Source organism: Cannabis sativa, chromosome 1, assembly GCF_029168945.1.
Source record: "Cannabis sativa cultivar Pink pepper isolate KNU-18-1 chromosome 1, ASM2916894v1, whole genome shotgun sequence".
NCBI classification, from domain to species: domain Eukaryota; kingdom Viridiplantae; phylum Streptophyta; class Magnoliopsida; order Rosales; family Cannabaceae; genus Cannabis; species Cannabis sativa.
Window position 1 is genome coordinate 66,530,303 of NC_083601.1, and position 27,997 is coordinate 66,558,299.

The 27,997-nt window shown below is 32.5% G+C and overlaps 1 protein-coding gene across 1 annotated transcript; it reads right to left on the reverse strand.

Annotated features, from left to right (window-relative positions):
- Nucleotides 1-1,196: 1,196 nt before the first annotated feature.
- LOC115704203 (putative disease resistance RPP13-like protein 1) lies at nucleotides 1,197-27,995 on the reverse strand. The gene is made up of 7 exons (XM_061111572.1): nucleotides 27,926-27,995; nucleotides 27,618-27,817; nucleotides 25,923-27,527; nucleotides 25,565-25,687; nucleotides 1,851-2,165; nucleotides 1,579-1,750; nucleotides 1,197-1,465 (listed from the first exon to the last, which is right to left on the reverse strand). Exons 1-7 carry the CDS (start codon nucleotides 27,993-27,995, stop codon nucleotides 1,197-1,199), a joined length of 2,754 nt encoding a protein of 917 aa, XP_060967555.1.
- Between the last annotated feature and the right edge of the window lie 2 nt (nucleotides 27,996-27,997).

Genomic DNA, 27,997 nt, shown 5'->3' on the forward strand with positions numbered 1-27,997 from the left:
TATTTAATAACTTAAGAATAATTATTAAATAATATTGTCATTTAATATATTTATTAATAAAAACTAATCAAAGTTTTCCAATTAATAAATATACCCTTTAAACTCTTTATTTACTGTTTTACCCTTGCTTAGTGAAAATTCATAAAGTAGACATAGTCTAACTTTTAGAATTATAATTGATTAATTAAAATCAATTAACTGATTCTTACAAGCAGTATGGTCTCACCTAGTATGGGGACCATGGGTCTATATAACCGAGCTTCCAATAAGTTGAACCGAATTTACCAAGTAAATTCCCTAACTTATTAATTCCTTATTGAATCCACACTTAGAACTTGGAATTGCACTCTCAGTCATATAGAACGCTCTATATGTTCCATGATATAGACACGTCATTAGTTTTCCATTGTTATAACCCTAATGTGATCAATAACCCTCTAATAGATGATCTACATTGAAAAGGCACTAAGTTACCGTTACACCTTCAATGTATTTTATCCTTAAAACACTTAGCTCCGTAGAAATGATATTTCAGCAAAGTGAAATGAGATCTCCACCATTTATTTCTGTTTAGGCAAGCTCGAAGGATATCATCGTTTCACTTCTAAATTCCTATAGAAGTTATAGATTCCATATTTATGGTAGCGCTCCCACTCAATTATACTATCATGTTCCCAAAATGTACGTATCACCCTGACCCAAAAGTAGGCTTAACTAACAAATCAAAGAACATGTATAGTACTCTTGAGATCGAACCTAACCATAGCAGGATTAAGGTCATTTGATCTAGGATCAACAGTTGATATTGAATTGAATAGATATTACGGTAAGTTTTAATATATCTAATGAAAGTTCAATATCGGTCCCTTCCGATGTATACTCCATACATCTGGTACTGGTAAACTTTGCCAATGTCCTGGAAAGGACATAACACTTTTCCAAGGTGTAAGAATACCTATCGCTGATTGTACCATGTCAGTCTAAATCCAGTGTTCTGACAAATCAAGGAATAAACTTTTGAACATATAATTAAGATTATATTCCACTGTGCTGACAACACTATAAACTGGACTTAAAAAGAATTCATACATTATATACATATAATCATGAAATAAATCATGTGAACCATGCAACATAAAATGTTATTTCTGATCTTTATTAATAAGTAAATCTGATTATATTGAAATGGATTTTATTTAGGGCACAAAACCCAACATTTTCCCCACCGCCGATTCTAAAGCCAACTGACATGCCTCAGTTTTACCAATCAAGGGGTCCACAAAGTCTATAAGCTTGGCAGCAACCCATAAAACTGTCCCTGAATGATCCCTTGCCAAAGCCGCCACACACATAGAGTTGCAGCCGACCTTAACATCGCATTTGATTTTGATCCAGTCTACCGGAGGAGGGGACCAACTGGGAGATACCACAGCCACCACTGGTTCAAACAAACAAGACACATAATCTGTGTAACAAAAGGAGATAAAATCTATAGCATGATTAATGTTACTCGAGGAATTATTATGTACCTTTTCATTGCGGGTCTTCCAGATTGTATCCATAATTATCGAAGCATACAAGAACAATCTGTCAGTATCCACTCCTCTCGACTTTCAGTTCCAGATAAATGTAACCCAATCCCAGACCCGGGCACCAGACTCAAGCACCGGATAAACTCCCCAAGGGGAAGATCGTCAAAGATGGTACGCGAAGCTGCAATATAGGAAAAGGTGTTCCATCGTTTCTTCACCTGTCCCACACAGAGGGCAAGTTGTGTCTTCAATGTTCATTCTCCGAGAGAGAATAGCACGAGTCGGCAGGGCACCAGAGAGAATGCTCCACCAAAGAACTTTATGCCTCTCCAGAATTTTTGAGTTCCAGAGTTTGTTCCATCTAGTAGGGGCAACAACACAATCAAGATCTCTCTCTAAAGCTTGAAGCAGGTAAGCGGACTTAGTAGTAAAGTGACCATTAGCCTCTTTTGTCCAAATCCACTTGTCTTTCCCGAGGCCACTCGGTCTCCCCCCTTTAATGATGTTGGCAATAGAATTTGAATCAAAGAGGGTTTGGAGAAGCGCAATGTTCCAATCTCCGTTATCAAGAATAAGATCAGCTACTTTAGTCACCCCTCCTTGGTTGTGGCTATTGGCCTTAGGGTAGAACCCCTTGCCGTGAATAATCCACGGGTCAGTTTAGATATTTGTTTCTTTCCCATCGGAAATCTTTTTACACGCACCTTTCTTTAGGATATCTTTGGACTTCACCACATTCTTCCAAAACTAAGAGTCCGAACTTTTAAAAGAGCACTCCAAGAACGGCTTTCCTCTTAGGTACTTAGCTTTAAGAATTTACAACATAAGGATTGCTCATCATTGAGGAGAGCCCAATCCCACTTGGCCAATAACGCTTGATTCATTTCAAGAGTCTTCCGAAAACCAAGCCCACCTCTAGATTTTGGGAGCCAAAGGCGGTCCCAAGCCTTCAAGCATAAGCCTCGATTTCCTTGTTCACAACCCCACCAGAAGTCTCTGATCATCCCATCAATTTTGGATGCTAGTTTTTCTTTTAAAGTTTGGTCATTTGCATAGTGTAAATAGGCATAGCTAGCCCAACAGACTTGATAAAAGTAGCCCGCCCCGCTTTTAAGAAAGATCTTAGCTTCCAACCATGAAGCTCTGCGACTAGGTTATTAAGAATGAAGTTAAAGTCCGCATCCTTATTCTTGGATTGAAATAGTGGTAGGCCCAGGTAGTTAATGTTGGAAGAGGCTAGATTGAGTCCAAGATTTTTCATAATGCCTGTTTTCATGCCCTCCGTGTTATTGTTACTGAAAAAGATAGATGTTTTTGTTGGAAGTTATTTTACCAGGAACTTAGATCTACTCACAAGTATGTTGATTTAACAACCTAAATATGAACTTCTAAAACGATAGAAAATTAAACACATAAGAGTATCAGAAATCTTACATTGGGTGCAGCGGAATATATGTCTCCTCCCACTCAGATCTCTAACCCTTGATTCCTTTCTGTAGCAGAGTATAATCAAGATCTGAGCCCGATAGTCCTTCTTTGTTGTTTCTGAATTCTACACAGCATTCCTCACTATGATTGAGGTATTACTTGATATGTGTGGGCACTACTCTAGCACTTATAGATTTCGAAACAGTGAAGGAATAGAGAGAGAGAGAGGGTGGCGGCTCAGAGAGAATTTTCAGAGAGAAAATTCTATCAGAATAATGTTGTGTATCAGTTGTGTTGAAATCTGAAGTCTTTGCCTTCTATTTATAGAAGACCACCCAGGGCTATGATTTAATTAATTGACATTTAATATTGAAAAAATCAAAGGGAAAAGGGAACTTAAGTGGCCGGCCTAGGCATTGTGGAAACAAGGCTTGCCACTTTTCCAACTTTCCTTTTCCTACACTGATAGTATCCTGTTTTGTCAAAAACTGCCAATTCCTTTGGCTTGGACCGATACTAACTCGCCATTTCCAACTTTGAGCTTTAACTCCTCTGGGTTAAGATAATCCCAAGTTTCAAGAAATTGCAATGAAGAACAAACTATTGGAAGTTATTTTACCAGGAACTTAGATCTACTCACAAGTATGTTGATTTAACAACCCAAATATGAACTTCTAAAACGATAGAAAATTAAACACATAAGAGTATCAGAAATCTTACATTGGGTGCAGCGGAATATATGTCTCCTCCCACTCAGATCTCTAACCCTTGATTCCTTTCTGTAGCAGAGTATAATCAAGATCTGAGCCCGATAGTCCTTCTTTGTTGTTTCTGAATTCTACACAGCCTTCCTCACTATGATTGAGGTATTACTTGATGTGTGTGGGCACTACTCTAGCACTTATAGATTTCGAAACAGTGAAGGAAGAGAGAGAGAGAGAGAGGGTGGCGGCTCAGAGAGAATTTTCAGAGAGAAAATTCTGTCAGAATAATATTGTGTATCAGTTGTTCAGTTGTTTTGAACTCTGAAGCCTTTGCCTTCTATTTATAGAAGACCACCCAGGGCTATGATTGAATTAATTGACATTTAATATTGAAAAAATCAAAGGGAAAAGGGAAGCTAAGTGGCTGGCCTAGGCATTGTGGAAACAAGGCTTGCCACTTTTTCATCTTTCCTTTTCCTACACTGATAATTTCCTGTTTTGTCAAAAACTGCCAATTCCTTTGTTCAACCACATAAATGTCAAATCTAATTATTTAATAATTAAAATTAATTATCAAATAATATATTGTCATTTATTTTATTAATAATGAAACTAATTAAAGTTTCCTAATTAATAAATATGCCCATCAAAATCTCTATTTACTGTTTTGCCCTTAATAAGTGATTAATTCTCAAATAGACATAGTCTATCTTGAGAATTTTAATTGATTAATTAAAATCAATTAAATGAGTCTTACAAGTAATATTATCTCAACTAGTGGGGGGACCATGGGTCTATATATCCGAGCTTCCAATAAGCAGATCTAGAATTTACCACTTAAATTCACTGACTTATTAATTCTTCGTTGAATCCACACATAGAACTCAGAATTGCACTCTCAGTATATAGAATGCTCTATATGTTCCACCATATAGACACATCATTAGTTATCCATTGTTATAATCCTAATGTGATCAATGATCCTCTATATGGATGATTTACACTGTAAAGGGACTAAATTACCGTAACACCCTACAATGTATTTTATCCTTAAAACACTTAACCCTGTATAAATGATATTTCAACTAAGTGAAATGAGTACTCAATCATTTATCTCGTTTGGTTAAGCTCGAAGGAAATCACCCTTTGCTTACTATTCGCCAGATAGAAGCTATAGATTCCATATTTATGTTAGCGCTCCCACTCAATCGCACTACCGTGTTCCCAAAATGTATGTATTGCCCTGACCAAAAATTAGGCTTAACTAACAAATCAAAGAACACGAATAATACTCTTGAAATTGAGCCTAACCATATCAGGATTTCGATCATGTGATCTAGGATCAACTTATGATATTGAATTGAATAGATATTTATGGTAAGTTTCAAAAATCTATTTCAAAGTTCAATATCGGTCCATTCCAATGCATACTCCATGCATCCAACCTGAGCTTTACTTTAACCTATGTTCTGGAAAGAACATAACATTTCTCCAAATGCAAGTAAACTCTGTTGTAGATTGTCATATCAGTAAAACCCAGTGTTCTGATAAATCTAGGAATACTTTATTCACATAGTCATGTTTACTTTCCACTGTGTTGACAACACAATAAACATGATCAAGTATGTGAAAAGGGGTTTGGATGAATTTATAAATCAAATAGACAAACAATTGATTAAGTGAACCAAAACATACACAAATGAATGAAAAATACTTCTGTTACTTTATTGATATTGAATAATCTGGATTACATTGAAATAGAGTTTTATTTAGGGCATAAAACCCAACAGTTTTTAGCTTGTTGACACTTTGCCCAGACCAATCACAAAATTATTCAAGGCATTGCCAAACTCCCTTGGCCTCAGTAATCGTCGCCTTTCCTACCAGGATAAGATCATCAGCAAAGAAAAGATGTGTGAGTTTAGGACCATTTCTGCTTAATTTGATCCCTCCAATAGTGCCAGAGTCTAATGCCTTCTCAAGAATTCGAGACAAGACATCCGCAGCCCAAATAAAGAGATACGGGGATAGAGGATCCCCCTGCCTTAGCCCACCCTCCGGTTGTTTCCATTTCATAAACTATAGTTTCTATTTCGAGATTAAATGCTAGTTGTTTCTATTTAACATAAATGAGGTTAAATGCTAGTTGTTTCCGTTTCAGAAACTATAGTTTCTATTTTGATGTTATATTGTTTCCATCTTTCGAGATTAAATTCTTTCTAATTTCAATGTTAGTTGTTTCTATTTTTTATGATATTTGTTTTAATTTCAAATATACGAGGTTAAATGCTAGTTGTTTCTATTTTAATGTTAAATTGTTTCTATTTTTTATTATATTTGTTTCCATTTTACATATATGATGTTAAATGCTAGATGTTTCCATTTCGAGGTTAAATGGCTTCTATTTTTCGAGATTAAATTGTTTTCATTTTTGAGGTTAAATTGTTTCTATTTTTAATGTGAGTTGTTTCTGTTGACCGAGGTTTTCTGCAACCAATTAAATAATATATAAGAAAAGTTGTACGAAGTTTAATGCATGAGATTTTTACGTGATTGGGGCATTAACGAGTCTTAGTCCACGAGTCTTTGTTGTTAATGAGAGTATTTATTATAGAGAATGTTCTTGGTGGATTTCTCTCCTATTTTCTCTCTTTGATTCCTTTGAACCTAGAATCCTTCGTCCCTTTTTCAGGCTGTTTGTGGGGTATTTATAGTATTTTTTTGGGGTGATCCCTAGGAATGGATCACTTGTCTTTCTGTGTTAGCTTCATAGGGGCACATATTCCCAGCAGTTATAAAATAGGAAATACATGACCTATACCGTAGGTATCTTAGGAGTTAGGTGGATATAATCTTTTATCCCTTCTTGATTGATGTGATTCCTCATAAAGTAGCTGTCACTAGCCTTATTGATCATAGTGTAGTAGCCAAAAAAGGGGGGTTACGCCATCTGTCATGTCGTTTATTAAGACTTCAATACGTCTTCCCCCATGCGACATTAAATGCGAGGTGATTGTTCAATAGGTTCCAGTACCTCCCGGAACTGCCTTGGCATGTCTTCGACTCTGGGAGTATAAAGATACTCTTTGTATCTCCTCCGGGAGATACCTTCCCTGAGACACTCCTCTTTCGTCTAAGACTTAGTTGATTTCCATAAACGCTAATTCTTTCGGCTCCACGTATCACCCATATCCAGGTCCACGTATTTTAGGCAAAATTAAGGGCAACTGTTTCCATTTTTTTTTAATAATAGTTGTTTCCATTTCACATTTATAAGGTTAAATGCTAGTTATTTCCATTTTACAAAATATAGTTTCCATTTCGTTATTAAATTGTTTCCCTTTTTTTAGATTAAATGCTGGTTGTTTCTATTTCACAAATTATAGTTTCTATTTTGAAGTTAAATGATTTCTATTTTTTGAGATTAAATGCTAATTGTTTATATTTCACAAACTATAGTTTCCATTTCAAGATTAAATGATAGTTGTTTCCATTTAACATTTTGTGAGGTTATAATACAGATTTTTTATCTTTTTATTTTGTGCATTGGAGAAATTTAAAATTATTTAATTAGTTAAAATTTTCAACTGAACGTGTAATTGCCTTCAAGAACCACATGTTTAGCTTAGTGAGAAAGTGGCTATTGGATCTAAATGTTTCATTCAACTTTATTTATGGGCAGATTGGTCGATCTACTTGGACCCAGTGAATGGCCCCATCATTGTTGATAGGCTTACTATACAGACAGTATAATTCTGGTGCTATCCTAATAAGGTCTACATAAATATGATTTTAAACTTGTAAAGGATAGCACCAGAATTATATTGTTTCTACAGTAAGAAGAGAATAGAAGGGATGAACCATAAACTCGAAATGCCTTACATTTGCCAAACCAAAGCAAAGCAACAACAGCATGAACAAAGTTGGAAACTAAATAGTGTTGATATGGACAAGTATCAGTACCAATTATTGTGTGATGTAAATATTTGGACAGAGTCATAATTATACATTATTGCAAAGCATTGAAGTGTTCCTGAGCAAATATTGAATAGACTTCTCAACAAGATGAATAAATTTTTCAGCTCGAGCAAGATGACGAGCCCATGACAAAAGATTGTGTATGTTGGTGTTCAGACATAGGTGAAATATTTCTAACTTGAAGAGGCTGCCTCCCAGCTAAAACTATCGACATCACACTTCTCAAATAAATTTCTACCAAAACTTGTTTATGGGGCAACATAACACATATAGTTCCCCTCATACTAGGAGTACTACTATAGCCCCCGCTCTCTGGGATTTCTCCACTACCAGAGTCATGACTACCACTTCGCCAACCTCGCCACAGTTCACCACTAAGCCCATCTAACCACCAATCTAAACTACCCTTACTCCTACCATTGTTTCTATTCTCCCCTTTATGTACAATTCCTCATCATGTAATCACCAATTGTCGCCATTATCTACCAAACTCGTTGTTCCCTTCTGTTGTTGCTTCATTCTTTTCTTCTTTTTCTTAGCTAGCTCTTCATAGTCTCTTCCTTCCACCAATCCATCACATACCTTCTCTTTTCCTTTTTATTCAACATTTTGGCACTCTTTTCTTCATCCATTTGTATCACCAATCTAATTGCTTCTTATTACTCTTCTTTTTCTTCTTCTCAATTCTCTTGCAAGTGATCTTATGGAAGCACACAATAAGAAATAAGAGAAAAGAGAAAGCAGCGCTTGTGGCGGTGGTGGCTGTCAGGGGCGGAAGTAGAGGAATAAGCGTATAATTGCAAAAAAAATGTATTTGTGAATTATATTTCATATGACCGTATAAATGAATAAAAAGTGAGTTATAAAAATATAAGTTGTTTTTTCTCATCAAATAATATAATATATAAGTAATAAGTAAATCCTCTGTGGCTTTTTAAAAATTAAAGAAAAAATCTTTATAATAATAATAAAGAAAAAATTATAATATTTATACATAATAATTCCTAATAATTAAGCTATTTTGTAAATTATTAATTTTTATAAGAAAATTGAATTTTTTTTAAAAAAAAATTAAAGACGTAGTTGACGTGGCTAACACATAACAATGAATAATGATTTACACAATTTATAATATAGAAATATATATAAAAATATAAATATAAAAAGGGAAATTTTATTTACACCTTAAAAATTTTTAAAGACACCTTATTTTAACAATTTTTATTTTATATAAAATTTATAGGGGTTTTCTTATTTTTAAACTTCAAAATAGGTTTTTTTTTTTTTGTTGCATTTTAACGGAATTCTACATAGAAACCCCTATTGCAACTAGCGCTGCAACTTAAATTGCAACAAAAAATCGTATAGAAACCCCTATTACAACTAGCGTTGCAACCACTTTAGAAATCCAAACTGTAAATTTGAAAGAAAAAAAAGGTTAAAAAAACAGTATATGAGGTAGTTCCTCAAATTTATATCTTTAATTATACTAAATTTTTTAACTTTTTTCTTCCAATTTATATTCTTAAAAAATATAACTATCAAATAAACATAAATTATATTTTAAATATTATGACAAAAAAATTAAAATAAAAAATTATATGAATTTTTTAAAATACATATATATACATGAGTTAGAAAGAATTATAAAAATAAAATCAAAATAAGTGTTAAAATTAACATAAAATATAAAATGATGTGAGGAAAAGATTTAAAAAAAAATATTAAGAGTAATTTTTAAAAATTATTTAAGTTTATATTTTTTTAATAATAGAGTGGATTTATCATTTTATAGGGTGCAAATAGAACTCACTTATTAAAAAAAGTATGTATATGCAAAAAAAATTATTCTAATTTTATTTTAGAGTTTTTATTTTATTTTTTACATTTTAAAATAGTTTTTTTAATAGAAAGTTCATAATCGGTGACAGATTCTTTCCAAGGAGTGGAAAGAAGAGTGCATTGAGTTTCGACCTTTTGTGATCGTTACATGTTGTTTGCTTCACAATTTTCTGATCAAAACTCTCGAGCTCACTGTTGTTGAAGACAAAGAAGAAGAAGAAAATGTGGAGAAGCTTTCGGGTTTTAATGGAGAAATGAATGAGAGTGGAGTGAAAATGAGAGAGGCAATTGCCATGAACTTGACTCCGGTAGGTTTGAAAAGATAAATCCCACGTTTTTGTTGCAATACTAAAAATTATCCTAGTTGCTTGTTAAATTTTTTGGAAGATAATGTAAGTAAATATAGAAACTATGTTTTGGCTAATTAATGATGCCTACAAAGAAATTTTTTGATGTAATTTAGGAGAATTTTCATGGATGAAAGGCTTAGAGGACTCTATAAAGGAATAGTTTCATCTGCAAGTATTAACTTATTTGTGCTTAATTCAAAGGCGACGATTAAGGCGAATAGTTTAAGTTAATAGCTATTGGAGAACATTGTCTCACATGTATTAAATGTAAAAGTATTAAGCCATATATAAGAACATGGGCTACTCCACTCAATACCAATTAGTTTTGAGATGTAACCTCATAATTCTCAACAAGAACATACTTCTTATCATTGCTTGTGCTCGAGAGATCAACCATTCATGAGACTCGAATATTTAGCATCAGAAAAGACATCATAGGATTGAAGAATAGCTCATAAAATAGACAAGTTGGAAATAACCAATAACACCAAATAAAATAATTTGTATATGGTTTTATCTTATTCATTTATGGATGAAGTTTGCATTTGTAACAGTATTGAACAATAAAGAGAAAAGAGTAATTTCTTTTACTATTTCCTCATTAAAAGTTGAAACAGAGAAGAGTAATTTGACTACTGAGTATTGAAGAATATGTCCATGAGTGACATATTCCTCACTTATGGTGGAATAAAACATTACAGTGATTAAAAGCAAGACAAAAAAAAAAAGAAAAATCACATACAAATCATAAACAAAAAGTGCAAATAGTAAACTATATAACATATCACTCAATCATTAGCCTATCAATGTTTATAGAGACTGTTTATGACAAATGACAGACAATGAGTTCAAAAGCGCCAATTAGAAACGAACTCAATCCCTTTGAAAGTTGGGCTAAAGAAAAGTTACATGCATGTTAGGTGAGTGTTGAAGATCCAATAGAAAACAATCTTCTATTGACAAAGTAGTAAGAGTGTGTGGGAGTCCTGTTGGTAAACACTCTAGTTTTTTCAAGTGATGAAGATCCAACTGTCGAAGTGAGGAGAGGTGCCAAAAACCGTTACTGTTTAGAGTTGTAACCTTATCAAATCGACCGATAACAAGATGAGTTAAAGTATGTGGATGTTGGGTTTTATGCCCTAAATAAAACTCCATTTCAATGTAATCCATTTTATTCAATATCAATAAAGAAACAGAAGTATTTTTCATTCATTTGTATGTTTTGGTTCATCTTATCAATTGTTTGTCTATTTGATTTATAAATTCATCCAAACCCTTTTCACATACTTGATCCTGTTTATTGTGTTGTCAACACAGTGGAAAGTAAACATGACTATGTGATTAAAGATTCCTAGATTTATCAAAACACTGGGATTTTACTGATATGACAATCTACAACAGAGTTTACTTGCATTTGGAGAAATGCTATGTTCTTTCCAGAGCATTGGTTAAAGTAAAGCTTGGGTTGGATGCATGGAGTATGCATCGGAAGGGACCGATATTGAACTTTGACATAGATTTATTAAACTTACCGTAATATCTATTCAAGTCAATATCACCTAGTTGATCCTAGATCAAATGATCTTAATCCTGATATGATTAGGTTTAATCTCAAGAGTGTTACTCGTGTTCTTTGATTTGTTAGTTAAGCCTACTTTTGGGTCAGGGTGATACGTACATTTTGGGAATACGGTAGTGCAATTGAGTGGGAGCACTAACATAAATATGGAATCTATACCTTCTATCTGGCAAATAGAAAGTAAAGGATGATTTCATTCCAGCTTGACCAAACGAAAAATAAATGATGGATTCCTAATTTCACTTAGCTGAAATATCATTTATACGGGGTTAAGTGTTTTAAGGATAAAATACATTGTAGGGTGTTACGGTAATCTAATCCCTTTACAGTGTAGATCATCTATATAGAGGATCATTGATCAAATTAGGATTATAACAATGGATAACTAATGATGTGTCTATATGGTGGAACTGTTGGAATATTTATTTTACCAGGATCTTAGATCTACTCACAAGTATGTTGTTTAAACACCCTAAATATGAACTTTCTAAAACGATAAATTAAACACATATAAAGTTAAGAAAACCTTACATTGATGCAGCGGAATTAATGTGTAAAGCCCGCTTAGTTAATTTGGAAATTAGCAGTGTTTATGATTAATTATGAAAATTATTTATAGCTATTTAAATAATTTATTACTGTTATTTATGGAATTGAGTGATGCATTTTATGTCATTCAGTAGTTTTCATATTTTGCATTTCCGGTGCCCGGTATTTTGGAACTCGGCGTTTGGCTCAGTAGAAATCACAACTTAGCATGTTAGTAGTTTGGGACGGTTTATTAGACATTGGGAATGTCGGGAATGGCCGGGAATTTAGAATTTCCCAAAAATACCCCTTTAGTATGATTTATGTGGTTTTAAGGTGGAGGGGCAAAATGGTCTTTTTGCCCCATTAGTGTTTTGTCTTTTAGTGACTTTTTATTTGAAAAGTAAATATTTATTTTAATGTTTAATTGGCTGAAATGGGTTTATGTTAGGTGTCCTTTATTCATTTTCTCATTTTACAACAAATCACACTTAGAAAAATTACAAATTTCTCAAAAGCTCTCTCTCTTTTCCTCTCTCTTTTTCGGCCATTTGAGGCAGCAAGAAGAGTGGATTTTCCTCTTCATTTTCAAGTGATTTTCAGCAAGTTAGAGTGTTTCTAATTGAGGTAATTCTTGTCTAGCTTTCTTCCCTTGTTTTCTTGAAATTTTGATGAAAAAGATGAGTAATGCATGGAGGATTTTGATGATGTTGCTGCTGCTTGTTGTTGTTGTTGTTTCTATGTCTAAAATGTTGAATTAAATATGTTTAGTTAAGTTGAAATGCATGTTAGTTGTTCTTGCTTGAGTTGGTTAATTTTCTTGTTAAGAAGCTAAGGTTTTCAAAGTAAAAATTGAGGATTTGGTGGCTGTAGTTATTGCATGAATTAGGGTTTGTTTTCTGCAGTATTTTTATGCTTGATTATGTGGTTCTAAGCTAGTTTTGAGGCTTGTGAGTGAGCTTTAGCCAAGTTTGAGTTTAAACTCAAAGCTTGGAGCTCACATGGTGTTTTTCATTTCTGTGCATTCTGGGTAGGTTTGATGCTTTAGAAATGTTATTTGGGATATATGGAGTAGGTCTGGAAGGTTTGAATCAATTTGGAGCTGAATTGGTTGAGATATGAATTTTTGAAATTCTGTCTGCGAGGAACCGGAATTCCGGTTGTGCATCCGGAATTCCGGATGGGCTTCGAAAATTCCCAGAACCGGAATTCCGGTTGGGCAACCGGTCTGCCGGTTGGGGAAATTTCAGAAACCCGTGTTTTCCTCATTTTTTATGTTTTAGGGGGTATTGCCATGCTTTTTATTGATAGGGAAACTTTTAGTTCCTAGTTTAAGTCCCCGGGAAGTGATTTAGCGTGTCACTTATAGTGTTGTGATTTTTATGGTTTAGGAGCCTGTAATCCGCCGCTCAGCTAAAGTTCCAGTCAGGTTGACCGGCACACCTGAATTCGGAATCCAGGTAAGATTAGTATAACAGTATGCATATGTAGATTACATGTTTAGCGAGCATGTAGGAAGCCTGTTAGATTACATTAGTTGTATGTTGGCTTCGAACCATCCAACCTTGTCACGTCGGTACAGGCTGGAGTATGACCAGCAGCCGGAGTATGACCGGTTCGACCGATCAGGCTGACACTTGGTTGGTGGTTCCGTACTATTGACGTATCCCTTCGGTACAGGCTGGAGTATGACCAGCAGCCGGAGTATGACCGGTTCGACCGATCAGGAGGATATAGTAACACGTCGGTACAGGCTGGAGTATGACCAGCAGCCGGAGTATGACCGGTTCGACCGATCAGGTTGTTACGTGTCAATAGTACCGTCCCTATGAACGTTCAGAACTCAGTACCATGTTGGACATGGCGGTAGTGGCTCGCATGCCGTGTTGGACACGGCGATGGCGGGACTCAGTATCGTGTTGGACACGGCAGTTAGGGTTATGATCAGGGGTATGGGCGTCTGATCATAACCGGGATTATGTATGAGTATTATTATGCTTTTCTTACTGAGTCTGTCGACTCACAGTTCTACGTTTATGTGTAGGTAAAGGCAAGGGTAAAGCTGATGGACTGTGAGCGAGCTTGTGAAGATTGTACATGTCGGGGCGGTTAGGCCTGGAGCGTACGATCATCGGGACAGCAAGGCTGATTTTGTAACTGGTCGTTAGACGACATTTATTTTGTGTATCAGTTAAATAGTTAAATCTTTTTGTAAATGATTTTATAATCGGGATCCCGAGTCTTTTGTAATATTATTTTATAAGTTTAATTAAAAAGGCAAAAATTTTAATTAATCACGTTTTTCCATAAACCTCGTTGATTAGCAACGAGCTGCACAGCATGTTTAAAATCACGTAATACGCCTATGTTAGTTAGGGTGTTACATAATGTCTCCTTCCACTCAGATCTCTAACCCTTGTATCCTTTCTGTAGCAGAGTATAATCAAGATCTGAGCCCGAATGTCCTTCTTCTTCAAGTTTGATCCTTCACAGTCTTCCAATCTATGATTGAGTTACTGCTTGCTGTGTGTGGGCACTTACTCTTTCACTAGGGTCGAAATAGATGAAGGGAAAAGAGAGGGATGATTTCGGCCAGGTATAGAAAGTGGGAAAGGCTCAGTTTTTCTAAAGAGAGAAATTTCTGTCAGATTACTAATGAAAGCATGTGTTGTGACTGAGCCATCACTTTCTATTTATAGGCAACTACTAGGTTTAGGTTATAGGTTTAGGTTAGGAATTATTTTGCATTAAACTAATGAAAATATTAATTTGAAATCCCACATTAAGTGGCCGGCCATGGTGTTGTATTGGGCCTCACTTGATTTTGGAGTTTTATCAAATTTTATCTCTATTTTCTCAAAAACGCCAATTTTCCAATTCTAACCTTTTAAATGCCAAAACTAATTATTTAATAACTAAAATACATTATTAAATAATATTGTCGTTTAATTTAATTATTAATTAGACATATAAAGTCCATTAATAAATAAATAAACCTAGAAACTCTTTTCTTTACAATTTCACCCCTGCTTAGTGAAAATTCATAAAATTAGACATAGTCTAACTTTAGAATTATAATTGATCAATCATGAATCAATTAATGAGTCTTACAAGCAGAATGTTCTCAACTAGAATGGGGACCATGGATCTATATGCTGAGCTTCCAATAAGTGAACCAAATTTACCAAGTAAATTCCTACTTATTAATTCTTCGTTGAATCCACTCTTAGAACTTAGAATTGCACTCTCAGACTTATATAGAGCATATTGTATGTTCCACGATATCAATATACTATCTCATTTAACCATTGTTATAATCTTATTGTGATTTAAAGATCCTCTATATAGATGATCTACATCGAGATGGGATTTCTTTACCGTTCTCACCCCTCAATGTATTTTGCCCCTTAAAACACTTAGCTACATGTAAATGGTGTTTAGTGATCTAATGATTAGTCAGTTAAACAAGAGCTCATCCATTTACTTCTATTTGCTAAGCTCGAAGGGAATCATCACTTGACTTCTATACACCAGTAGAAGCTATAGATTCCATATTTATGTTCAGCACTCCCACTCAATCATACTATCATGTTTCCAAAATATACGTATCACCCTGACCCAAAAGTAGGCTTAACTAATAAATCTAAGAACATGAATAGCACTCCTGAGTTGAGCCTAAGCATATCAAGATTTAGATTCTTTTAATCTTAAGATCAACTACTGATATTGACTTGAAAGATATGTATAACGGTAAGTTTGTAATATCTTAACTTAGTTGCAATATCGGTCCAGTCCAATGTATACTCCATACATTCGAAACTAGTATACTTTACTAATGTCCTGGAAAGAACATAACACTTACTCCAAGTGTAAGTACACATCATCGCTGATTATCACATTAGTGTAAATCCAATAACACTAATGAAACAGGGACCAAAACTTTTTATACATATGATCACAATCACATTTCACTGTGTTGACGATACTGTAATTGTGAATAAACATATGATCTGGATTTAACTGATTTTGTGTGTATGAATGTAATAAACATATTAAACATATTAAACCATTAGCATGTAAAATTCATGCAAACATCAATCACTTCAAATTTCTTATATTGATAACTAATCAGATTGTAAAGAGTTTTATTTAGGGCATAAAACCCAACAAACTCCCACTTGCACTAATATAAAACAAACTGTGCAAATAGGTCAATCTGATGTCTTGATCTTCAGATCAAGTGTAGTATATTTGAATCCACCCAAACTTTTGGAAACTAGTTCATAAAAACTCTTATGAAACATCCTTTACTATATGCTTTACTCATCAAGGGATACTGAAATCTTTACTGTTTTAAAAGTACATCTGAATTAACAGAAGACATATCTCTCATATTTTAAAATATGTAATTGAGATAATACAGTGTAGACTTTTCTTCAGTGATATAACTTTCTGGTATTTTCGAATAGACCAAGTTACAATTCTTCTCTGGTAGAGCTTGAATTATTATTCAATAATTCCTCCACCCCCAAAGTAAGCACCATCTTATAGAAATCGAAATTAGATGGTGAGATACAAGGATAACTGATACACAGTTCCTTAATATCTAACATATAGATCACTTTCATAAATCTTTCTTGAATATCTTCTAATGTTCCCTATTTGATTACATCTCAGATAGCTCCCTTTCTATAGCAGATGTCTGGTTAAATAATTCTTTTAACCTCTGATTGTTTAGAGAGTTACCTAGTTGTGACTTTTGTATTAGTCTGAAACTTTACGTTAAGACTAACTCATCAACATAGCAGACTAGTATTTTGAAGTGAAAAATACATGCCAGAGATCAAGTAATCAAAATTAAGATACCATCAAATTTTATGAGGATTAAGAATTCTTGGTTCAAGTCATTCGAATGGACTGAACTAGAGTTCTTTATCTTATTCTCATAATTCTGATAAGCTATACCTATCCATGTGAATGGTTAGATTTGCTTTTCAGTAGTGTTCTTAAGTACCTATCACAATTATCAACCTAATGAAGATGGGTATAGAACTTTAAAATTCTCCCACTCAATTAAGGTAGTGTGAAACTTTAACAAAGAACTTTCAAAGGTATCAAACTTTTACTTACAACAGTAAAAACGAAATGGAACATACAATCAAGATCAAGAATTTATATTGACAATAGCTGACTCATTATATTACTTCCATGTTTAAACAAGATATGTGTTTCATAGGGAATTGTGGAATGGACTTTACCCCTAAGAATATACATATAGGGTACTATGGATAACCTCCACCCCTAAGTATATAGAGATTATGATCCACCCCTAAAAGTTGTAAAGATCATGATTCTCTTAGTGTGATAGAGTTTATGTGGAGTTGAATACTATCCAGAGTTCATTAGATATAAAAGATCGTTGAACTGCATAGTTTTCTTAACTTTTCTCCACCCGTATCAGATCAAAAGATCCTTTTATTAAACAAATTCTTAATAATTGTATTAGAATTAACAATTATTAATAAACATAGAAATAGTTTCTAGTGTTTATTTAATATAACTCTATGAAGAGTTGTAAATATTATAGAATTTGCATCAATAATAAAAACACTTACACATACAAACATACAAATATAATGTGGTAATAATTGATGAAGATAAAATTAAATGAAGCTCAATCTCATAAATTGCAATAGTGAATTTCGAAAATAAAGAATACTTTATTAAAATAAAAATGTATTGCAACAATATGAGAGAAACAGGGATAAATATCCCTAACTAAAATTTGAAATCCAAAATGTCTTTAAACTAAAACAATTAATTCAAAATAAATTGAAGAGCTTCATCTTCATCTGGACGATTTCACCCTTGGTCCAGCTTGCTGATCCAACTCATTTGAGTTCAAGTAGCTTAGCCTATAAGAAGAAGAAAACAAATAAACAAAGTTAGTCCAGAATCATAAATCCAATTGGATAATAATTCACTAAAACTCTTAAAGTTTATAAACGGAAATACCTTGTTTCTTTGCAAGAAGTTTAGGACACTGGGGTTTCCAATGACCTTTCTCATTGCAGTAGAAACACTTTCCTTTAAGTGTAGCATCACCAGAAGGAGCAGCCTTTTTATTCTTCATGGCTTTAGTTCGCTTCTTGGTGTTGTTCCACTTCCTCTTCGATTTGGGCTTTGAAGCAGAGGCAACATTTGCTTCCGGTTTTATCGTCCCATTACCATTCCCAGGATTGTGAGGTTTACTCCCTTTCTTCTTAGGTCCTCCACTCAAATTTACATAAGTTTGAAGGTCATTGACTAATTCATGAAAGTCAATTTCCTTCTTATTCATGACATAATTTGATGTGTATGGTAGAAATGCTGGAGTCAGGCTATTCAAGATAAGACTAACTTGAGTAGCACTGTCCATTTCAGCACCATGATCCTGGGCTTCTTGGAAATAACTAGACATGAGGAGAACATGGTCACGCACGTTTTGATGAGGTTCCATCCGTGCATTAATGAACTTCTTAGTCGCGTCAAAGCGTGACTGAAGTGATGCCTTACCGAATAGCTCATTTAACTTCGTCATAACTTCAGCAGCCTTCTCGGTTTTAGAAAACTGAGTTTTGAGGGTGTCAACCATGCTAGAAAGCATAAAGTATAGAGCTTTGTCATTTGCTTTCTGCCAACGCTCATACTTTTCTTTCACAGCTTTGGAAGCATTGTCCCAAGGCACTTCAGGTGACGGCTCAGTTAAAACAAACAAGGAACTTTCTCCTATGAGAGCAATATTAATGTTCTCATTCCACTTATTAAAGTTAGATCCATTCAGCTTGTTTTCAGTCAACAGTGATAACATGGGATTCATTTTGACAAAAACAGGATACTACAAAATAATAGAAATCAACAAATAGAAATCAATTCAGAAATTATAAGCACATAGCAAGTAGGAATGATATGAGAAAATACTTAAAAATTCAATCCTAAATAATTTCCAAGGTTTTTCAACAAACTGATATCAGTGTCCCGTTTAGGCGAGAGTCAAAGCTACCATCCATTGAATAGAGTTGTCAGCTCATCTAAAATGTTAAACATTCTAGCAACCTTTTATTCGATCAAGATTGGAATCCAGCGTTGTCCCGTTTAGGCGAGAGTCAAGGCTATTCTATCTTATGAGCTTCTACCATTGTTTCGCAATTTGCAAGTCAAATATGGTCGCCACCATTAGGGTGATCTATACCATATAAAACACTTACAAACCACTTATCATGCGAGATTAAACGGTGCGAAATTGCTAATGAACGTTCCTCCATTAAGGAGGATTACTCACTAAAATAAACGCGGTGTAAAACCCACAATGGAGATCGAATATCTTAATAATAATAAAGCTTGTTCTTTAAAATGTATTTTCTTTATTATTCTAATAAATAAATCTCATTAAATTCTAAATTAAGAATTAAAATTCAAAAATAAGAATTTAATATAATATTTATAAAATTATACTTAGATGGTGATTGAAATAAAATTAATTATTTCCATCTTAGTAATAATCTTAAATATAAATATTAAGGAAATTAATTTAAGTTGAATTAAATTAAATAATTAGCAACTTAAAAATTTCCTTTGAGAATATATTTATTGAGTTCGAAAATTAAGTATAAAAACTATACAATTTTCGAAAATAATAAAAATAGAAAAGAAATACTTCAAGCAAACATATCACCTATCTAGATTTTCTTTTGACTAGTTAATTCAATTTCTAATAATATATATTTTAAATTCATTTATTTTAAATTAATCAATTAAATGAAAAAATCATTGATTGTAGTTGGTTCAAGAATTAATTAAAATAAATAATTAATTTACAACTCAATCTATTTTTCAAAATAAAAATTCGAAAAATAATGCATAATTAAAATGCAATTTTCGAAATTGATTAAGAAAATAAAGAAAAATATATATTGAAAATTATTTAAATTTAAGTTGAAAAATTAAATTTCAACCTAAAAATAATTTTCTATTTAATTAAGTGTCATGAAAAATCAATAAATATTTAAGTATCATGATGAAAATCAACTTAGATATTTAGATTTTTCAAGTTAATTAAATGTATTAAATTCAAGAAATAAATAATTAAGTGTACAGAAGGCTTAATTATTAATTTCTATTTAATACTAGGAAAAATATACTTAATAAAATTGTACCAAAATTAATTATTTAAATAATTAATTTCACAAAGTATAATATTTTCCTATTTAAATATTAGAAATAATAAGTAGTCTAGAAATTACTATCTAGAAAATATCTTATTTGACTAAGTATCTTTTCAAAAATTTGAAAAATATCTAATTTAAGTTAGATAGAAAAAATCTAAAACTTAAATAATTTCAAATTTAGATTTAATTAAATATCAAAAATTAAGTTGTAACCACTTAATTTGAAGATATTTTTTTTAGTTAATATTCGAAAAGATATTAACCTAAAAAATATCTAAAATATTCCATTTTAAGTTAATATTCGAAAAGATATTAACTTAAAAAATATCTTAAGAATCTTTAATAACTAATGCCTAGGATTCCTCAACTTGATTTAAAATTTAAATCAAATATTCAAATTTAAGTTCGATAAGAAAAATCAGTTGATACAACTAATTTATAACTTAAATAAGAATATTTAATTAAATAAGCTCCAGAAAGAATCTAGTTAGTTAAAATTCTATATTTAATTAAATACAAGAAAAATACAAATAGCTTGTCTAGAAATAATATCTAAAACTAAAAGTGTTTTTCTTGAAATTAACTTTAAAATATTAAAATGAAAATAAATTTTCATATATTTTAAAAGTTAATTATGTTGCTAATTCAATTTTATTAGGTCAAACTAATATAATTAACCTAGTACAGTTATTCAAATCAGGCAAATGGGCCTTCACAATTGGGGTAGTTCATGTGAGGGGGTGCTGGGTTCAGTATGTCGTACCCACTTCTATGGCTCCCAACTCTCACACAAGGCCCAAAAGAGAGGAATTTAACCTTAAAATAAATAACTGTTATTAATTGAATAGGTCCAATAACTAGATGGACCTAAATAAAATCTATCATGGTGTGACATTTTATTTAGCAACAACCTATATGCATCTATATTAAAACAAAATAAACATATAGGCTCACACAGGCACACTTTGGATGGATCCTATCATGTTGCTAGGTCATACACAGATGAAAGAAGATTGTAAAATTTACCTGTTACAAATTATTAACTTGACCAAGGGAGCCATCAGATCATTAGATCTGGCAAAAAGTAACCATAGCTATTTGCAATCAAGTAATAATAGGTTTTGAAAACTTACACACAAGCTAAAACCACATACTCCTGGAACAAGGTTAGCTAGATAGTTGGAAGTAGGATTTATTTAATTTTAAATAAATAATTTCGAAAAATAAATAATTAAATAAATAAAAAAAACATTTTAATTTTCGAAAAATAAAATTTAAAAAAAATATATTTTTAATTTCGAAAATAAAATAAAAGAAATTTAAATTTCGAAATTATTTAAAAAAAATATTTAAAATTAAACCTACTATTTTGAAAAATTAGGTTTCAACCAACCTAAATATCATTTCAAAAATTTGCTAACTACTTTTAAAAATTAAACGTTATTTTAAAAATAAAAAATTAAATAAAAATTAGAAAAGATAAATGAAATATCTTTTCAGATTTTAAATTTAATTTAAATAAATAAAATAACAAAATTTAAAAGTTAGCAAAATATCTTACATCTATTTAAAATTACATGATTATAATTATCTTATTTTAAATTTAAATAAGGTCAAAATATCTTAAAAAGATTTAATTTAAAAATATTTAAAATTTGACCTTAAATTTAAAAATAAGATAAGATATAATCAAATTTAAAAATAAGATAGATAATTAAGAAATAAGATAGATATTTACTATTTTAAAATTCAAATTACACTAATATCTTGAATTAAATTTAAAAAATATTAAATTAATTCATAATGATAATTAGAGTTGAATTAGGAATAGCAAATCTATAAATACAAAGCTACACAAAAAATCGGAAGTTAATTCCATGAAAAAGCATGAAAAAACGAAGAAAAACGAAAAAAATTGTGAGCTGTACGGACAGTTTTCGCGATCGCAGGAAAATTTCAGCACAGCTCCGATTTTTTCGAATCTTCAAAAAATCATAACTAATTCAAATAAAATCAAAATTGAGTTCTTTAAAAAGGTAACTTGCTTAATTTTTTCCATAATATCCAATCAAAATAATTCCAGAAACAGAATCGCAATTATTTTTCACGAAAATTCACAAACATCAATCATTCATCAAATAACACTCAATACAACATGATACCATCCAAAAATAAACAAACAATCGTTTTAAAGTCCAAATTTCTTGCAAGTAAATCAATTACCATGGCTCTGAGGCCAGTTGTTAGAATATTTATTTTACCAGGATCTCAGATCTACTCACAAGTATGTTGTTTAAGCACCCTAAATATGAACTTTCTAAAACAATAAATTAAACACATATAAAGTTAAGAAAACCTTACATTGATGCAGCGGAATTAATGTCTCCTTCCACTCAGATCTCTAACCCTTGTATCCTTTCTGTAGCAGAGTATAATCAAGATTTGAGCCCGAATGTCCTTCTTCTTCAAGTTTGATCCTTCACAGTCTTCCAATCTATGATTGAGTTACTGCTTGCTGTGTGTGGGCACTTACTCTTTCACTAGGGTCGAAATAGATGAAGGGAAAAGAGAGGGATGATTTCGGCCAGGTATAGAAAGTGGGAAAGGCTCAGTTTTTCTGAAGAGAGAAATTTCTGTCAGATTACTAATGAAAGCATGTGTTGTGACTGAGCCATCACTTTCTATTTATAGGCAACTACTAGGTTTAGGTTAGGAATTATTTGGCATTAAAATAATGAAAATATTAATTTGAAATTCCACATTAAGTGGCCGGCCATGGTGTTGTATTGGGCCTCACTTGATTTTGCAGTTTTATCAAATTTTATCTTTATTTTCTCAAAAACGCCAATTTTCCAATTCTAACCTTTTAAATGCCAAAACTAATTATTTAATAACTAAAATACATTATTAAAATTTAATTATTAATTAGACATATAAATTCCATTAATAAATAAATAAACCTAGAAACTCTTTTCTTTACAATTTCACCCCTGCTTAGTGAAAATTCATAAAATTAGACATAGTCTAACTTTAGAATTATAATTGATCAATCACGAATCAATTAATGAGTCTTACAAGCAGAATGTTCTCAACTAGAATGGGGACCATGGATCTATATGCTGAGCTTCCAATAAGTGAACCAAATTTACCAAGTAAATTCCTACTTACTAATTCTTCGTTGAATCCACTCTTAGAACTTAGAATTGCACTCCCAGACTTATATAGAGCATATTGTATGTTCCACGATATCAATATACTATCTCATTTAACCATTATTATAATCTTATTGTGATTTAAAGATCCTCTATATAGATGATCTACATCGAGATGGGATTTCTTTACCGTTCTCACCCCTCAATGTATTTTGCCCCTTAAAACACTTAGCTACCTGTAAATGGTGTTTAGTGATCTAATGATTAGTCAGTTAAACAAGAGCTCATCCATTTACTTCTATTTGCTAAGCTCGAAGGGAATCATCACTTGACTTCTATACACCAGTAGAAGCTATAGATTCCATATTTATGTTCAGCACTCCCACTCAATCATACTATCATGTTCCCAAAATATACGTATCACCCTGACCCAAAAGTAGGCTTAACTAATAAATCTAAGAACATGAATAGCACTCCTGAGTTGAGCCTAAGCATATCAGGATTTAGATTCTTTTAATCTTAAGATCAACTACTGATATTGACTTGGAAAGATATGTATAACGGTAAGTTTGTAATATCTTAACTTAGTTGCAATATCGGTCCAGTCCAATGTATACTCCATACATTCGAAACTAGTATACTTTACTAATGTCCTGGAAAGAACATAACACTTACTCCAAGTGTAAGTACACATCATCGCTGATTATCACATTAGTGTAAATCCAATAACACTGATGAAACAGGGACCAAAACTTTTTATACATATGATCACAATCACATTCCACTGTGTTGATGATACTGTAATTGTGAATAAACATATGATCTGGATTTAACTGATTTTGTGTGTATGAATGTAATAAACATATTAAACATATTAAACCATTAGCATGTAAAATTCATGCAAACATCAATCACTTCAAATTTCTTATATTGATAACTAATCAATTGTAAAGAGTTTTATTTAGGGCATAAAACCCAACAGGAACATATAGAGCGTTTTATATACTGAGAGTGCAATTCTAAGTTCTATGCGTGGATTCAACGAAGAATAATAAGTCAGTGAATTTAGGATGTAAATTCTTGATCTGCTTATTGGAAGCTCGGATATATAGACCCATAGTCCCCACACTAGTTGAGACAATACTACTTGTAAGACTCATTTAATTGGTTTTGATTAATCAATTATAATTCTCAAATTAGACTATGTCTATTTGTGAATTTTTCACTAAGCAAGGGCGAAACTTTAAAGAAAGAGTTTTTAGGGTATATTTGTTAATTAAGATACTTTGTTTGGTCTAATTAATAAATATGATAAATGACAATATTATTTAATAATTATTTATAGTTATTAAATAATTGAACTTGACATTTAAATGGTTGAATTTGAAAATTGGTGTTTTTGAAAAAATGAGATGCAGAAATGATAAAACAGCAAAATTGCAAAAGTGAGACCCAAATCCACTAAGTCATGGCCGGCCACTTATGTAGGCTTTATCATTTAATATTTTCATTATTTTAATGCCAAATAATTCAAACATAACCCTGTGTGGCATGCTATAAATAGATAGTGATGGCTTCAGGAAAAAGTAACTTTTGCATCTTATTCCTTTCAGAGAAAAACCTAAGCCAACACAATAAACCTAGCCGCCACTCTCCTTTCTTCTTCTTCATTTATTATTTCGAACCCTCTTAGTGATAGAGTAGTGCCCACACACAGCAAGTAGTACCTCAATCATAGTGTGGAAGATCGTGAAGAAAGAAATTCAACAAGAAGGACATTCGGGCTCAGATCTTGATAATACTCTGCGACAGAAAGGATACAAGGGTTAGAGATCTGAGTGGAAGGAGACATATTATTCTGCTGCACCCAATGTAAGGTTTCTCATACTTTATATGTGTTTATTTATAATCCTTTTAGAAGTTCATATTTAGGGTGTTAAACAACATACTTGTGAGTAGATCTAAGATCCTGGTAAAATAATTTCCAACAGTGGAAACAACCAATCTTCTGGAAATGAATCTAGCACTCCTTGATATCGCCAAAGTATTACAATAGTCAATGATAGGAGTCTTTGTAAATTCCATTTCATGCGATTCTCCATTAGCATATTGCATTTTGAGATACCTAGACATTTCAAAGTAAAGGGCAATAATAATCCCATTTCTGAAAATGACTCCAACCTTGAACAACTATATATGCTCCACTTTTCAAGGGAGGGATATGTAATGTCAATACCATTACTATTTGATGGAAATATAGTCACCAATTCATCACAATCTCGAATGATGATATCTTCCAAAGATGGAAAAGTACAGATAGGTAATGCCGCATTTATGTTCCTACAATGCTCTAAAAAGATTTCCTTCAAACAAGGGAAAATCTCAATCTGTATTGGGAAATAATGACCAATCCAATGTAGTTATTCCCACAAGCTTTAATCTTGATAAGAGTGGAAATGGATTATTATTCCAATAAATTCCACTAAATTCAAAACGCATATCAAGACAAGAAATACGAAGATATCTCAGTGAACTTAGTAGTCGAAATGATAAAAATGGCAAGCAACAATTTTCACATTCTAGATCAATTTCTTCCAAATAAGAGTAGGATGGATGTGTTACCCAACTATCTGGTAACTTTGTGCCATTATAGTCGCGTATCTTTAGTTTCTTCAAGTTTTCATGTGGTTGGAGCGCGTTAAGTACTTCTCTTTCCTTTATTGAATCATCTGCTTTTCCATCCCATCTTAAAGTAAGCTCACTCAAATTCTTTTTCTTCTTTAACTCGCCTTCCCAAACATCACTCACTTCCTCGACATATTGAAGGCCTAAAATCTTAAAGCTTCCATGCAAATTCGACTCCAACTTACCCAACTCTTTGATCCTACATCCATCATTTTCACACAAAACAAAATCACTCAATGTTTGAAGATTCATCATATTGCAAATCCTAGGTGGCATCTCTTTTAAAGGTGTTTTCCTTATCACAAGATGTCGTAAGTTGATAAGCTTAGAAATGTTGGTAGGTAATTGTGTGAGTTTATAACATTTATTCAACAACAGTGTTTCCAAATTGTACAATACACAAACTGAAGTTGGCAATTCTTTGACTTTTGTGGCACATAAATCCAAGTATCTGAGATGTTTTAAATTTCTAATTGAATTAGGCAACTCTTCGATATCAGATTCTGACAAAGAAAGTTCTCTTAAGCATCCTCCATCATATACCAAAATTTCACCTATGAATCTTGTTTGACATATTCTATATGATGTTGAGAGTGGCAAAGCCAACAGGGTACGCAAATACTTCACTCTAGCTATGTTGTCAAATTCTATTGTATCTTTTAAGTCTTTCATGTATGATAGATGTCGAGTCTTGCTACTAGGCTTGTCCAAGTCCTTACAACTATCATAAAAATAACAGCACTGTCCCGATACATACATAGCTAGATCATGCATAAAAAGAGAAAGATTCCTTGTGTTTCTTTGAAAAAATGATCTTGTTATTAAAGCATTCAAGTAATCTTTTCCAACATCTTCAATTCTTTTTCCTTTTTGAGGTTGTATAAGATCTTCTGCCATCCATATTAAGAATAGTTTTTCTCTATCAAATTCACCAAATTTGTAGACTTTGGGAAATATCCAAAGATAAGAGAAACATGGTTTTAGATAAGGAGGTAGAAATCGGTAGCTCAACCACAAAGCTGGAATAATTTCGATGTTGTGAGAATTGGGCAACTCCCACATATCACTCTGGTGCACATGTCTCCACTGGTCAGGAGTTGACATAGATCGTAACAGTCCAGCCATTGATTTTACAGCTAAAGGAAGCCCCATGCACTTCTTAACAATGTGTCTTCTAATTTCTTGCAACTCAGACAATGCTACCTCCTTAGAGCCTACATTATCAAAAGCATGCTCTCTAAACAACATCCAACATTCATCATCAGACATGTTTTTAAGCTTATAAGTTTGAACATCTCTTGTCTTCATCTTCAATGCAACATCTTCATTACGTGTGGTGACAATAATCTTGCTTCCTTGGATGCCAGATTGAAAAGAGCTCTTCAAAAGATCCCACAACTCGTAATTCTCATTCCACACATCATCATGAACAAAAAGAAATTTCTTCCCGGCCAAAGCCTCCTTCAAGCCTTTTTGAATTTGATGTAGCTCTTTTGTTTCACGTCTTTCTCCAGTGATCTTCTCCAAAATAAGTTTGGTTATCTTAAGAACATTAAAGTCATCAGACACAGTTACCCATACTTTCAAAGCAAAGTGTTCTTGGACAGTAACATCGTATTATATGTTTTGAACAAGCGTAGTTTTTCCAATTCTGCCCATTCCAACTATAGGAATAACTGAGATCCTTGAGCTAGCATCATTATCACACAACAATAACTTAAGAATAGCCTCTTTATCACCATCTCTTCCATAAACTTGTGAATCATCTAACAAAGGGGCATCTGATCTATGTAAAGATGTTTTTGGGTCAACCCTTTTCAACCCAAGGTATTCTGTTTATTCTAAAAGATGTTTCAGAGTTTCAAGAATCTCTTCTATTTCAGATTTTACAGCATTTATGTCAAATAGATTATTAAAGACAAAGCTCAAGGGTGGCTTACTTGTTGTTGTGCTTTCGAGTTCATCCTTCTCCACCTTCAATCGCAGAGCTTCAGTGCTGATCTTGTCCATCA

Coding starts and splice junctions, on each gene's coding strand:
- LOC115704203 (XM_061111572.1), bottom strand. CDS start 27,995: ATGGACAAGATCAGCACTGAAGCTCTGCGATTGAAGGTGGAGAAGGAT. Junction 27,528..27,617: donor GAATTGGAAAAACTACGCTT/GTTCAAAACATA, acceptor AATGTTCTTAAG/ATAACCAAACTTATTTTGGA. Junction 1,466..1,578: donor GATACTGACAGATTGTTCTT/GTATGCTTCGAT, acceptor TTTGTTACACAG/ATTATGTGTCTTGTTTGTTT.